Source organism: Pezoporus flaviventris, unplaced genomic scaffold, assembly GCF_033815535.1.
Source record: "Pezoporus flaviventris isolate CSIRO_AGI_PZ_B2104156 unplaced genomic scaffold, CSIRO_AGI_Pfla_v1 ptg000015l, whole genome shotgun sequence".
Taxonomy (NCBI): domain Eukaryota; kingdom Metazoa; phylum Chordata; class Aves; order Psittaciformes; family Psittacidae; genus Pezoporus; species Pezoporus flaviventris.
The window spans coordinates 20,590,321-20,606,152 of NW_026892563.1; the positions used below are offsets into that span (position 1 = coordinate 20,590,321).

At 45.0% G+C, this 15,832-nt stretch overlaps 1 protein-coding gene across 5 annotated transcripts in view; it reads left to right on the forward strand.

The window, feature by feature from the left end:
• Positions 1-7,001: 7,001 nt before the first annotated feature.
• The window catches only part of APP (amyloid beta precursor protein), a 205,165-nt gene continuing 196,334 nt past the window's right edge, over positions 7,002-15,832 (forward strand). For 3 of the 5 annotated variants that reach the window (XM_061453749.1, XM_061453748.1, XM_061453752.1), the window contains exon 1: positions 7,002-7,226. In XM_061453749.1, coding sequence (XP_061309733.1) covers positions 7,170-7,226 — 57 coding nt within the window. In that variant the 5' untranslated portion in view covers positions 7,002-7,169. The remainder of the gene's footprint in view (positions 7,227-15,832) is intronic. The other 2 variants (XM_061453747.1, XM_061453751.1) reach the window with 1 other exon arrangement.

The following is a 15,832-nucleotide window of genomic DNA, read 5'->3' on the forward strand; positions in this document are numbered from 1 at the left end:
CTTGCGTTTTATTCTGCAAAATAAATTCACCTCTGGATGATAACCATAGGAGGCATGAGAAATCTCTGCAGCATGTAATAATACAGGAAGCCAACAAGAAGCATTACTTTTAATTTAAAGCACATTTTCCCTTTATTTTCAGGTCTACAACTTGGCTTGAACTGCAGATCTTGAAAAAAATACCAGATTTTTGTAACAAGAACAGGCCTTCTGCACAGGCTATTCCATGACACTCTTTCACGGTCTCCTAATATGAATTTACAAACGGCGAGTTACAGATGCACACTTTAGCCTCTGCCTCCCACTTCTCCTACCACAAATGCTGCTGCAGCATGGCACTGGGAATGCAAATATATCAGCACTGTGGAGGGTGATGCCATTTGTCAGAGTGAAAGCCCCAGTTGTTTACAGAGAGAGCATCTGGGGCTACAGCAGCATCACTGTTGTTTATAGCTCACATTTCCATCCCTCCAGCTGGAGCCATAGTCTTTCAGGTAATGCTTTTAGTTTCTCAAATAGCTGTATAGGGAACGACATGACAGAAACCTGTGGCACATACACACCCATCTACTGCTGAAATCATTGTACCCATGTAAGAGTTTCTTGGATTTGGTGTTTCTGTTCACATTTGAGGGGCAGGCTTATGGCTTCACAGACTTCCTTATCACCTGCCGAGTATCGGTGGAGTTGTGTTCCAGCTAAATTTGTCATTTTATAACATAAAGGCCTCAGACTACACTTCCTCTGAACAGCCTCTCTTGACTGCTTCAGCTTTTCACAGCCTTAAGAAAACCTAGTATATTATTTTCTTCAGGAACAGTTGAGGAAAGGCTAGTTCATGTGGTGAGTTAAGCCTCCTATAAGCAAGTTGAGGAACAGGGATGCTTTCATTGAAATTTCTTGACAAACAGATGCTCTGCATTAAGTTGGGTCCACTACTGTTCTTAAATTTATTGGTTTTAATTTCACCACTGCAAACTAGCTGACACCTTCAAAATCGAGTCGAGCATTGCCTTTGGGTCTTTGAGCATCTCAACCTGCTGTGTTAGCAATTAGCAGGTATTTTAGGATCTGGGGAACTATGCTGAAAGAATCAAAATAACAATGTATTTTCTCATTCTGTACAAATGTCTTCAGTTAACTGAACTTAGAATCGAAGACGTATTTTATGTATATATATATACACACATACACCATCTGCCGAATTTCCTGTTTGTTTCTTATTTCAGTTCCAAGACAGTGTTGAAACAAAGCACCGTGTCTGACTGTACAGACAGCTCCTTTTACTCAGCTAGCAACCTCTTTTTTATCTTGGGATCCATTCAAATAACCATGGAAGGCTTGTGTGGCTTGGAATTCAAAAATACCAAGACTTGTTTAATAACTGTGCAGTTAGTTGATTTATCAGCCACACCCTTCTCTCATGTACAAAGTCTGTAAGGGAAATCAGGTATGTGTTAATATGGTCAATCTCATACTATGGAAGAGGAGGTAACAAGAACCCAAAAGCTGGGAGGAGTGTTCAGGAAGTCCTGGTTTTTGGGGAGGGCTGGACACATGTAAAACAGCAGGACAGCTCTGGGCAAAGCTGCAGAAGAGCTAGATCCCATGGAGAGGAAGCTGTGGACAAAGCTCTAGAGCTGTGTCTGTGGAGAGATGGGCAAAGCACCAGGTAAGCATAGGAGGGGACAAAAATACTAAGTAAATCTTTAACAGAGAAAAAAAAAAATAAAAAAAAAAATTTAATGACGTCTGAATAGTGCTTAAAAAGCTTAGTAGTGCACTCAGATATTGAGAGAAATCAAATACATCCTGTTAGTTGCCTCTACTTTTGTGAAATATTAATGATTTGGGGTATTCACACCACAAACTGCAATGTTGTTTTATCTGGGAATACAAATCACAGTAGAACAAGCTGCTGAAAAGTGGCTGAGAGCACCATAACCATTTCATCTGGTGGCCTTCATAACATGCAAAAAGCACATTGTAACTTTCAGTTACAGGGGTGCAAATAGCTAACTATCATTTGAATAGTTGCTCTGGAGTTCCTGTGGAGTTAGATGCTCCCAAGGGCCTGCTTTAGCCTTTCAGAAGTGCTGACTGTCCTCTGAGCAGTGCTAAACAAGACTTGCCTGAAAAAAAAATTGGCTTGTTGTACTGTAGGGTGACTTTTTTATTTGTTGGGAAAAGCATGTTAGTATTGAGTTGTTTGCATATAGGACGGTAAGGAAAAATACCACCAGAAAGCCTGCTCCTGCAATACTTTACTGGTAAATTGACCACAAGGCATGAGGCCAAAAGTATCTAGGAAGATTCAGTGCGTGAAGTGGTGAACAAGAAAAAAAAAGGAATGTTAAATGTTTAGCCCTGATTCTGCTAGGAATATATGCATTATGTAGTAATTGGGTGCCCAACATCAGGAGTACAGAATCAAATGAAGAAGCAGCCACCATCAGCAAGCAACAGCAGCTTCTGTCAATGAAGGGAGAAGCTGTAATAACACTCAATCTGTTTGGTAAGGAATGATGGCCATGTATGCTCACACCCTAATCACTGGAGCAATTACTGTTGTTTGCATCTCCATTTCATTTCCTCAACTGAGCACTCCTGGGATTCTGGACTGTGATTTCATTAGTCACTTGGCATTGCCATTTGTATTGTGTACCTGCTCCAGTAGATACCATCTACTCTTAATACTTCTGTGCTATGCAGAACAAATCATTTGCATTTGAGTAGGTCGCTATGGCTACTGCCTACCTAACTGTGTACTGCACCGGTAAAAGCCAAAACCTGACAGCGCTTTGCAGAATTCAGACAAGGATCAACTGTTCACTATTTGAAATCATATCCACATCTATTGTCATTGCTAACAGCATGCACTTGTGTAGGGTTGATTAGGTAGAATCTCTCCCTTCCTATTTCGGATTAATATTTAGAGAGTCTCTTTCTCAGGGCTGCGGACTGACTCCAAAGGAATAAAATGTCTCTAGAGGACACTTGCATGACAGTGAGCAGATTAATTATACCTGCAGTGGTTCAAGGTGTAGCACAATATCGAAAGGTTTCCCATTAAAATTAATTCCATACTATCCGGAAATACAAATTCCTGCTGAAATTGTCTGAAGTAAATATGGCAATTTATGCTGTAGTAGTTTTCAGAGTACAGAAAAACTCCTTAACTGGGACTAACACAGAAGGCGCCACCTCAGTAGGATCCAAGCCTTTAACCTGCAGAGGTTCTCTCAGAAACACTAACCCTAGTGCTTTGTTCTGCTCCCTCTATGAATCACAAAGGCAGGGAAAATGTGTTATCCCCAGCAAAGAAAATGGTGAGCGCTGAAGTGAAGCAACTCCAGAAGGAGACAGTGAGTCAGCATCAAAGTCTGAATCAAAACTCAAGTTTGCCAACTTGGAGCCCTCTCCTCAGAGTTGAGAGCAAGTGGAGAAATCTCCATTAAAGTACTGGCTGTAGTATTGTACTGAAAGAATCTGTCTGAGGAATCATCCTTACTAACAAAAATACACCTGAGAGTCGGACTAATAACACTAATTTTGTTGATGTGCATGAAATAAGCATCCACCATCGGAAATTCAGTGAACATCGGTAAATTACATGTATTCTACAAAACCACTTGCACTTACTTGCAGATATCTGACAATGCTGTCATTGTGTCCATGCCACAGGCTGCCTGTCCCCCTTCAGAAAACATGCATGAATCCTTCCATTACAACTCTCTGCTGGGAGATCCATGGAAGGGGCAGGTTTATTGCGTAAAAGTAACTGAAGCATGTTCCAAGGGTTGTGATACTGCTTTTGTTTCCCCCCGAAACACCTTCAATGAGATATTGTTTTGGGAGGGGGGCTGGAGAATTTAAAAATTTCTCTCTCTCCACCAAAAGAAAGGACTCTTTTCAGGACAAAATATACATCTGACCCGACAATGTGCTGCTTTGGTGAGTGTGGCAACAAAACATAGGTGAAATGCCTCTTCACTTATTTACCACTGGAATTTATTAGGTTATGAAGCAGGCTGAGGTGTTTTATTGCCTATTGCAGAGTAATATCAGCATTTGTGGATAAGGTCCACTTGCTTCATGAGTGTTCAATGAGAAAACTGTAAGGCTGAACAATATTTCTATATAGGTAATATATTAAAACGGAAAGGCTGTAAAATAATATTAAACATCATTTGCACATACACAGGCCGAGTACAGAAGTGGTCAAAAAATGAAACTTGACATGCATACTTGCTCATCACTTTGAAAGTTATCAGATTTAGACTGAATAACAAAGTTCAGCAATTAAAGAGAAAATCACATCTGATCAAAGTTTGGGATTACAAGCTGAAAGCATTTTATTAGATTCAAAAGTCCCATCATGCTGTGATCCAACCTGTGCTGCTCTCATCCTCGGAAAGACCATTTCCATTGTTCACCCGGTTGTGAGGTGGTAGCGGGCTTCACTGGATGCCAGCTGGGACAGCTTCCAAGGCCTGGTAAGACTGAATTTCTATGCTGAGATGACAAGTAGGGAAAGCAAGGAAAAAAGTGTATTGGACCTTCTGTAGAGATCCTGAAAAGAGAACATGGAAAATAGGACACAATCTCTGCTTTATTTCCTACCAGCAGGTCATCTCCAAATTTTGTACACCTCACAAACAGCTTTCAGAAGAGTCTTTAGTTATGACCTTTCAGCATGGTTAGCTTCATGAAATCTTAGCAAATATTGTCACTGGATTTCAAATATTGTCACTGGATTTTGGATATTGTCACTAGTTTTTATTGGCTGTAAATGGAAACACCTATCTTACAGATGTCTTCCAGTACATTTGCCTTTCCCTACCTCTTCATTTGAACTTCCCTGCTCTCCCCCAAGGTGTGCAATCCCACTTGACTGCCCCACTCCCAGCCACTGGGGAGAAAGGACCTCCAGTCTGCCCACTGTGAGGAAAGAATCAGGCTTGGCTCATCCAGAGAAACAGCAGTGGAAATAATGTTTGATTTTAGCACTAGAAGGAAGTGACTACAAAGATTTACCAAGCCAACTTACAACAAAAGGGCTATATGAATCTATTTTGGTCTTCCATCTATCCCATTTGAAAGCCTAATTTTTTATTTTTATATCCTCCCCCCCCCCCCCCCGAATTTGGAGAAAGCTTCCTTCTGATTGCCTCCATTGTTTCTGGGAAGAATTGGTTTTGAATCACCTCCATCAGCTTCAGCAGGATGTTGGTTATCTGCAACCATGGCACTGCCTTTCCAGTGGCTGAGTGTATAAGTCAACCAGTTAGAATCGTGCACAGCAAATCCTTCCCTAACCCCTCAAAGCCATGTGATCATTATCCCAAGAATCAGAACAGTATTACATTATTACAGATAAACCTGCCACTGTTGCTGTTTAACTCATTTTAGGTTGTGTTGTGTCATTGAAGTGTGTTTCTTAAAAGCACCTACCAATTGCACTTGTTGGATATATTTCAGATCTGTATGTCTGGAGGGGAGGGAGGAGCCTCATGTGTTATCTGCCTGTCAGAGATGTCTCAAATTCAGTAAGCATGACGAGCAGTTCCCCAAAGCCTTCATACATTGCTGGTTTGTTCACTTGGATGAGAAGATTCATACTTGTCTAAGAACAGTCTTCTAACTGTATAGGGCCTGGCTATGGGGACAAAACATAGTGTAATAGGGTTTCCCTCAGCATGTTGCAGCCTGCCTGCACACAGCAACTCAGGTTGCTCTCCCCTGGTATGTGAGCACCCGTCTGCATCCGGTGCAGCTTTTGCCAAGAGCCTCGGTGGATTTCAGTTCTGACCGCAACAGAAGATGAGTGTGAGTGGCAGTGACAACAGAGTCCAGGCTTCTGATCTGAGCCATATGCTGCGGAGATGCCGACCTCCAGCCGCTTACGTGGCCTGGGTGCAGGTCCCTATTACAGCGTGGGTCCACTAGCTGCCACCTTTGGAGCCCTGGTGGGAGCAGAGATGCTGCCATGGAGTCCACCAGTCATAGGCAGAATGGGTCAGGTGGTGTCACACTGAATTTTGGATACAATAGCAGCTGTTTCAACATGAAACTCTCCTAATACTCATTTTCAGCTCTCCTTACAGCTTTACTATACCAATACTTGAGAAGCCAAGAAAGTAGTTTGCTTTGGCCTCTTGATTACAAGCTGTCTGACAAAAGCCCTACATTTTAGCTTTATTTCTTTCTCCTTCAAGTACAATAAATCTCTGCTCTGCCGATGCTCCCATGTGCCTTTGTTACCGATAGCAGTCCCACAAATTTAGCATTGATCTTGCAATTAGCAGTGGGCAAAGGAATACCATGGGGACCACAGCTGCCTCCCTACGCTGACAAACATGAGGCTTAGGCTTCTGGCACTTCAGGTACAGCCCACCTGTGCTTGCTCATCACCTCCACCTGGATAGCGACTGAAGACCCCAGGCTGGTGTGTGGCCTTGCCAGGAAAGCCAGAACTTGTTAAATAGCCTCCAAATCACCTAGCTGTTTGGATTTGGTGTTTTTTTTTTTTTTTTTGTGGACGCCCTGCAACCATGGCGGTTGCATTCCTGTACACAACACTACAGAGGGGTGATGGCGCACCGAAGCCCCGGGACTCCTGCGGGGGCCCTCCTGCAGCAGCAGTGGGCAGGGCGGTGCGGTGGCTTTAAAACGGTTATCGATGGTGTCCAGACAGCCAAGAAGGACTCTGCACCTGCGAACTACCGCTACGAGGGCAACCCCTCCAATGCTTTAAGGCTAGCCTAGGAGCCAGCCCGAGGCCGCACCGAGCCGCCTTGCTGCTTATGCCTAACCCCACGGTGGCCGGGCACGGGGGCCACGGCGCGGTGGTCCGGAGGAGAAAGGCGGGCCCGCTCCAGCCCGCCGGCGCTGAGGGCCGCCCCAAGCGCTGCTCCGCCCGGGCGCCGCCGCTAGGGGTCTCCGCGGGGCGGGGAGAGCCGGGCCGGGCCGCACCGCACCGCACCGCCCGCTCGGGGGCGGTCCGGACCATCAGCTGACCGGCCCCGCCGCGCCGCTCGGCTGGTGCCCCCGCAGCTCAGTTGCTCTTCCCGGCAGCAGTGCGGCCCCTCGGATTTACAGCCGGACCCTGCCGTCTCTCGCCGGCCGGCCTCCCTCTTTCCCTTCCTCCCCCCCTCCCGGCCGCCGCGATGCTGCCCCACTTAGCCCTCCTGTTGCTGGCCTCCGGCGCCGCTCGGGCTCTCGAGGTAAGCGGGGCAGGGGGCGGCCGGGCGGGGGCTTCCCCGCCGTCCTCCTCCTCCGACGCTTTGTCTTCCCGCAGCCGCCTCTGCGCCGGGGGCTCAGCCGGGGCGGGGCGGGCGAGGTTCTCCAGCACCTTCAGGCAGCCGGGCGGGGGGGGGGGGGGGCTTCTTTCCTGGCTGCCGTCGCCCTCCTGCCACCGAACAATAGGGGTGCTCCCGCCGAGCGGGGCGGCGAGGAGGAAGTGGGCTTGGAGAGCCCAGGACTGGCACCAGCCGCCCCCGCCACGGATGTCCGCGGCGGGCTGTGAGCGGCCGGCTCCGTCCCTGCTGCCGGGGCCGGCTCCCTTCGTTGTCCGGCTGCCGGTCGCTCCCCCGTTAACTTCGGCCCCCGCGGAGCCGCTTGGCGCGGCGGGCGGGGGTCGGGGCGTCGGCTCCAGCCGACGGGCGGGGTGGGGGAAGGGGCGAGCGCGCCCCGCGGAGACGCTGGCTCTGCCGAGAGGGTTCCTCCGCCGGGGACTGGGAAGGGAAACTTCCCCTGCGTGCGGGAGCGCTGCGGGCGGGGCACCTGGCGGCATCCCCTTGCGGGGCAGGAGCCGCGGGACGCAGAGCCGGGCTGCGGGGGTGCTGCCGGGGGAGGAGGGCAGGGCAGCGCCTCCCCCATGGCGCACCCGCAGGCAGGTGTGCGCGGCGGCAGTGGGGAGATCCCCGCGGGCTGGCGCAGGGGCCCTGCCCGTGCGGCGCGGGGCTGCGTGGGAAGGGGGCGGTGGCCGGGGCCGAGCGGTGCCGTGTTCCCCTTCTTCCCCTCTGCTCCTCCTCCTCCCCCCGCGGGCCGGTGCCGGGCGGCGCGGAGCCGCGAGAAGATGGCGCCTCTGCAGTGCAGCAGAGACGCGCCGCTGTGCGCGCTGCGGACGCCAGAAGCCCGCGCCCCTCCGCTGCCGCCCCTGCCCGCCCTGGCCTGCCTCCACCCTCCGACCGGGGTCCCTCAGTGTAGGGCTGGGGGTGGGAGGGGTTTCCAGTACCGCCCCTCCGGCCGGGGGTGCCAGCGCACAGCGGTTCCTGCCGGGGAAAGGGGAGCCGGGAGCATCCTGGTGAGGGGCGCAAGTCCCGACCTTAAAGGGGAGCCGGTATGGGTGGTGTCGGTGTTCCCCCACGCAAAAAGGTGTGGGAGAGGAGAGTTATCTTCTGGGCTCTTTTCGTCCCTGGTTGCCAGACCTTGGTCTTGAGACCTCAGTTTTTGCCCTTCTCTAGTGTTAACCCCTACTTCTGCATTTAGGGGCTCAAGGGGATGGGAGAAGTGAGGTGAATGCCAACCTTGAGACAGGAAGCGAAGCCTGAAGCTTGTGCCCTCCCCTGGGGAGGGGGATGCAGCCCTGTGGCTCAGGTGCCCCTCCCGGGAGGTACCTTGGTACCTGACACACAAGAGGAGACAGCTCTTCATCCTGGCTCTCCATGCCCAGTGCCAAGGCTGCCAGCCACAGGCTCTTGCTTCGCTGAGTGTTCTTGCCGGTATTGAGCAGTGTTTATCAAGCTGAGCAGTTGTAAAGATGTGCAGAGGTTTAAAGCTTCCAGTTCCAAAACTCATTTGGTTTTTATCAGCTTGATGCAACCATTTGTTGTCTGAGTGCAACAGAAGGAAATCTCTGCCTTGGGTGCGCAAGTGAAGTGAAAAATGTGGTTTTACTATTGAGTCTGTGTGTCAGGATAGACCACGGAGGGATGGGTGTTTCTGTTGGGTCCCTGTCACCCTGGCCTTACAGATAGGGATGTAGGCATTGCCACTGTAAAGGTGCTCACAAGAAAGGGGGCTTGGATTTTGCACCAAAACCGTTCAAAGGAGATTCTGTACTTGGAGACCTCCGCAATGGTGTCAGCCTCTGATAATCCAGAATATTCAGAGACATCTTTCGCCTTGAAGCGTTTGCTTCAGTGAGCACTGATGTTTTTGCAACAGCTTTCAATCTTGTTCTGTCATTCCACATGAAACATCTGAAGCTTTGCATTTATCCTATTTTGTTTGTGGTGGGTTTTTTTAATGTTTGGTAGCTGGGTAGGTTTAGGGTCTGGTTGTCTTGTGACCAGCATTTGTCAGTTTTGATACTCAAAGGCTGACGTTTTGGGAAGTGTTTTTGTAATAAAAAGGTATTTCATAATAGGAATTGTGTACGTACATTTACTGCACTGGAATTGTCGTCTTATACTCAAGTGTGAGACTGATGTTTGAGTTAGATTCTCTTTAGATCTTCTGAAATGAAACATTTTCCCTGCCATTTTAACAAATGCTTTGCGGAAAGCAAGAAAGAACCTGCACTTTGCTTTTACAGTTACAGGGAATGGTATAAGGAGGAGGGAAAGTGGGAACAAAACAAATTCTTTCTATATTACACATGAAGAATTCCTCTCTAAAATTGCAGGGAGATTAATATTTATTTATGCAGCTTTAAAGGAAATAATCCTTAGTGATGCTGTGGTGATGTTGTGGTTGCTTAGCATGCTGCTTCTGCCACTCAGGTGACTCATACTTACTGGGGTTAGGAAATCCATTAGCTGAGAGCTCTCAATTTTCAAAACTTGGATTTTTCAGTAGCTGTTTTTCCATTTAGTATCTTTCCATTTATTGCCTGATTTCAATAGATAAATTGACAGTAATTATCCATGTGAATTTACGTTAATGATCCATGTTCTTCTAATTATTGATTATTGGGATTTCTGCCATGCCTGCTCTGCTTGCTGCTCTAGCTCCATGTTTGTAAGTGAGACTCTTTTACCAGCTGACGGAAATCAAGTTAACGCATTGATATCATGCAGGCTGGCTCTCAGAAGGTTAGTTGATAAAAATTACATTGCCTGACAGTTGTTTGTTTTTTTTTTTTTTAATGGATAATGTAGTGCTTTATAGGTTCTTATTTTTTTTTTCTTTAAGCGGAAAACCCTGTATACTTCTTTCTTCATTGTTTAGTTTTCAAGCAGACTTTAAGAAATTACTTTGTAACATGGGAAGGGGAATGAAGCCTTTCCTTGCCTTCCATTACAGGCTGTTGGTTTCTCTTCCCATTGGTTCTGTTCCCAAATTCCCCTGGTAAAGCCTTTGTGTCTGTTGGAGGGTCCGTTTTTGTGCTGCCTGTTTAAAATGCTGCTGTGCTGGTATGGGTGGCTGCATGCGTCAGTGGGGCAGGGCAGGCTCTGTGGGTCCTGATGCACCATCGGGACCCTTGGCAGTCAGGTGAATAAATGAGCTGAATGAAAAATGCAGCATCTCCTTTGCTCCCTCATTTGCCTTTTGTTTGATTAACAAGCAACAGATGATTTTGAGACTCGCTTTCTCTCCAAATGTGTTTTCAGGGTGGGGGGGGTGGGTGATCAGCTGTTGTGCTGCTTCACAAAACACATGAAAACATGAGGGAGCTGACAGATTCTTATTTCCATTTTTTCCCATGAGCCATTTCTATGACAGATGCAAGTGATCTTTCTTAATCAGTTGTAATTGATTGGAGTTGCATTGTGTGGCAAACCTACAAGAAATATAGATCATCTTTGATGGCTTTTCATGACTTCCCTTTGCATGCGTTTAATAGACTGTAAAGGATAATAAACAGCTTGGTTTGTAAGATGTATGGAAAAGAGGGATGACAATTTCTTTTGATTGGCAGTTCTTTTCCAATACAAAGCTTAGCAAAATAGCTGAAGAACATTTTAACTTCATGTCACTGCTTGATGAATTGGCAGCTGTTTTTCTGAGCAGAATAATTTCTTTCTTTTTTTTTTAATAATTAAAAAATAATTAACACAGGCTGTTGGGTGTGGAGACTTCATTAAGAAATTTCTAGGTAGGATCGCAGGAGGTCTCTGGTCCAGAGGAGACTCAGAGATCTCCTCTGAGATCAGACCAGGCTGCGCTGGGCTTTCTGCAGTTGCGTCTTGAAAACAGAGCTCCAAGAACAGAGCCTGTGCACGCTTGCTGGGCACCTTGCCTCATCCATGTTTGGTTGGTTCACCTTTGCATTTAAACATGTCTCCAAGCTGTTACTTGTTTATTTTTAACGCAGTGTCTCTTACGCTTAATTTGCATCCTTAATCCTGAATTTTTTGAGCAAGTGTTGTTTTGACATGTCGCATCTTCCAAAAAATGTATGCAATATCCAGGAGTCAAAAAAATTGTATTTGGGTTTAATAAAAAAGTGTTTGTATCTGTCAAAGGTCTGTGTGTATGTATACACATAATGCATTAAAATCACCTGTGTTTATATAATGTATGAAAATGTAAATTGAAATCCCTGATATATTTGCATAATTAATGTATGGCATTAAAATCACCATATGTGTACGTCTGTGTATATACATTAGTGTATAGGATGTATTCAACCAGTAGTTAGTTATATATCTGCTTATATCCAGATAATGAAGAGATGAAGTTCTAGACTGCTCCTGATAAAAACATAATTGGATCTGTATATGGTAATAGGTTCATTGAAGTTAGGTGAGCTGTCTGGTGTGGTTTTAACACGTACGTCTAGAGCTGTGTGTTATTAGATTTAAAGTCTGGGGATTTTGAAAAAAAATCCTGTGGTGTAAGAAGATTAGAAGTAAAGCAAATTGAAAATACTGAATGACTTCCTGTAAGCTTGGTTAACTGTTAGAGCATGCTCTCGCAATGAGAGTTTACAGCAGTTGCCTCTAGGCTGAGGATTGCCAAGAGCAGTGTTGGTAACAAGTTTGGGCCTGGAATAATTTGGAGGCAAGGGACTCTTCTTAATAGAAGTTAAACTTTCACCCTGACCTGCTTTTTGGTTTTGTTTATAACTGAATGAAGTCTTTTGATGAGGCTTTGTTCCCACAACTTGATCTAGAATCTGTCCTCCTTCCCTGATGGTCCTTTAGAAACACCTACAGTTAATGTTTGAAAACAAATTTTCCATCCCTTTTGGTGATACCAGACCAGCTGACAGTATCAGCCAGTAATGGCTGGTGTGTGGTTTTGAGTCTTCAGCTCTAAATAAGTCACTTTTCTGCCCTTGATTATCGCGTGACAGTGGTTCTGAAACCTGGATATTTGTCATCTTTTTTTCATTAATTTTCATTTAAAAATAACGTTTAGGGACCAGCCTGATTATTAAGTCTTGGTGTGCTCTGTTGTAGATTCCAAAAGCTCTGGAGATGCCTCCAGTATACCAAAAATAGCTTCCTTTCCTTGTGAGAATTTAGTCATTTAACAAAAGAGAAATGAAATAAAGGGGGATTGATTGTAAAGACAATTAATGTGTGTGTGTGTGTATATATGAGTGCTTAGTAAAAAAATATAATGCCATACCTCAAGCTCCTTGCTATGTGGAGGATATAGGATTGTTTTGACACACTGCATGTTGTGAACACATGCTTAACAATGATTCAAATAAGTACAAATCCAAAGTTCACCTGATGGAAATATGGGTAAGGGGTGATACAGTCCACTTTTTAATTTAATTAGTTAAATTTAATTAATATAATTAGTGCCATTATCTTGCATTGGTGCGGAAAACATGCTTTCCAGATGATAAGCATGAATGCAAAGATACTAGAATAAGTGATGCTTTTTAGAAAGGGGGAAAACCTTAAACCAGCTACTGGCGATAAGAACACTGCTCTTCTATAGTTGCGTGTTTTAGGCTTCTTGCCCTCCTTTGATTAATAGAAACAGGAGAGCGATAGATACAGGTATTGCTGGTTTCTTTATTGTAGCTCCCAGTGTAACAGCTTTTTAAGTGCTGTGGTTTCTTCTGAGAAGGAGGACTTCTGGCTTTTGATTTCTTGATGGCCCTCCCAGCAAGTTCAGGAGAACTTGATCTTGAGGACTTAAAAGGTAGGTGTAGATTGTGATGATTTACAAGGGTGTCCAAAAGAAGCAAACCATCTAGTGAACTGATGGCATACCATGGACTGTGGGACAGCTGAGCTTTAAACAGAGGAGCATATGAACCAGGACGTGTTTTTTGTTACCTGGCTGCTCTTTTCAAGTGGTAGTTAAACACTCCTGTTCAGCTGTCAGCCTGCCTAGCTCTGGAGGTGGCTGCTGAAAGCTGCTCTTCCTGCTTTCACCAATGGCCACCACTATGTAAGCTCAGTCTTTTCAGTGCTCTTTGACCCATCTCTAGGCTGGTTTTATCTTATGTCATCTTATGCCACATTGAACGAAATAAGCTGTACTTTCTTTGATAGATGTCATCTTTTGGCAGATGCTTCAGAGACCCAAGCTGGAAAATGGGCACAAACAATTGAACTAGCTCAGCTGAAAGAGCAAGGAGCTGCTTTGGGGAAGACCGTGAACCTCTAAAACCGTGTTTGTTGAAGTCTGTATAATAGCATTTAATTAAGGTGTTAGTCCACTAGCTTCCCTCTTGTAACCTGCTGCAGGGTATGAGCAGTCTTCTCACAGCTAACTCTTCTTTAGTTCCAGATTGCTGAAGGTTAACATTAAGTTGCTGCAAAAGGTAGAAATCCCTAAGGGGCTTCATTCAGGGATGGATAACTGTTCGGTTTCCACTGACCCATTTTGAGCTAATCCAGATAAGAATTCTCTATTTGTCCTTTTCTAGTCTGTCTTCCCATAGAGCAGAGCTTATCTATTCAACCACAGTAGATAACGTGACAGGAATGGGGCAAACCTGGCTTTACCTGTTAGTAAAGGCATTTAAAATTGCTCCTTTTCAGAGCAGCTACCAGTGTGATCCAGTATGACAGTTTGTATGCTTCACGTAATTTCTGTTTGGAATTGCAATCAGTAGAACAAAGTGCATGTTTAATAGGAGTTCCAGATGGGTTCAGGGGGCAGAGTGAGCAAAACCGTGCATTGTTTGGGAACTGTATTAATACTGGACTTCAAGATTTTTCAAACTATGAAGGAGAAGTTTAGAGATACACAGCTCAAATTCAGGTAATACAGTTATTTGGTGCTAACAGATTTGACATGCACAATTAATTTGGGGTGTTTTTCATAGTGAAGGTGCAAGTTGCCTCATTCACCTTGAAAATTTAGTAGTGGTATCCAATGGACACACATAGAAAAAAAAACCAAAACAACAAAAAAGTAGAGATGGGGCAGGATTTTGGAGTTATTCCTGATCTCCCGGTTATACTATCACATTGTCTTTGTTCCTGTGGCAAACCTTCTCCTACCTTATCAGCACATTTTTGAAGTAGAGATTGCTTATTCTGAGAGCTCTAATCCTTATAACGTTGTGGTTTTTTTCTCTAAATTATGATTTCTGCAAAGGGCTGATATCCTCCCTCCCGCCCTTGCTTTGTCAGATACCATAATTCAGTTTTGAGACAAATGGCTAACTTGTTCTTCTTTCTATGCTTAGTTGAGTAAATTTATTTGTAGTTTTAGCTTTGGATCGCAAATAGAGATTACTGAGCTGATACAGTAGTTTTAAAGCATTCTTCTTTCTCATCGTTTGAAAGGTAGCTTGGAAACATAAGGACATTTGTTCCCTATGTCTTACCTGAAAACATGGAGGGAGGAATTTTTTTGATGTATAATGGTTAAAGGTTTGATTCTGTTGTAGTTAATTTTCAAAGCTCCTTGTAGAATCATAGAATCGTTAGGGTTGGAAAGGACCTTAAGATCATCTAGTTCCAACCCCCCTGCTGCGGGCAGAGACACCTTACGCTAAATCATACACCCAAGGCCTTGTCCAACCTGGTCTTGAATGCTGCCAGGGATGGAGCATTCACAACCTCCCTGGGCAACCTATTCCAGTGCCTCACCAGCCTAACAGGAAAGAATTTCTTCCTTATATCCAATCTAAACTTCCCCTGTTTAAGTTTTAACCCGTTACCCCTTGTCCTGTCACTACAGTCTCTAATGAAGAGTCCCTCCCCAGCATCCCTGTAAATGAAGTCATGACTTCCAGTTGTTTGGTTTTCCTTCGAAAAAAGACCCCTTCTTTTTAATATGCATCCCATAAAATGCCTGTAAATTTGTTCTCATAAACAGTGAAAAATACGGTATTATCTAAGGGAAGATAAACTGGGGAAAAGAAGAAAACACTTAATGCAGCTAAAAGGTAGTGGCTTTAAAATTGCATTTGTTAGTTTGGGCTTGTTTGTTTATAGATGTTGTAAACCTAAATGTACTAAATGTTGATTGGTGATAGTTTTAATTGTTGAGTATGGAAATAAGGGGGTTTTGTGCATGCCTAGCATTGGCAAGCATCTAGACATGTAGCATGTAGCTTTTGGGTTGTTTTGAAGCTTTTTTGGTGTTCTTCTGCAGCTCTGGAGTTGTAAAGCCTGAAAAGTCAAAGACCAAATAAGGGACCCAGAGTACGTGGTGTGTTTGAGGGAGTTTTAAAGACTTCTGAAGGTCCCCAAAGGGACCTGGGCAGTGGCAGTCTCTTTCACTTTTGATTAGATTCATTTCTACTTTGGCATTGAGTTCTTTTGTTTCTCATAGTGGTGATACAAGTTGTGAGGATCTTGTTTTCATTTTCTTGCTAGCGTTAATGCCTGAAAAGCCAGTTGCCACGTGCAAAGTGTTCTTCATAGCTGTGACCGCATCTCTGAGCTGTTGAAGCGTTTCACATTCTACTGCTCTAGCCTGTCAAGCCTGTTTGAATCTAGGCTGAGGTGACATCTCT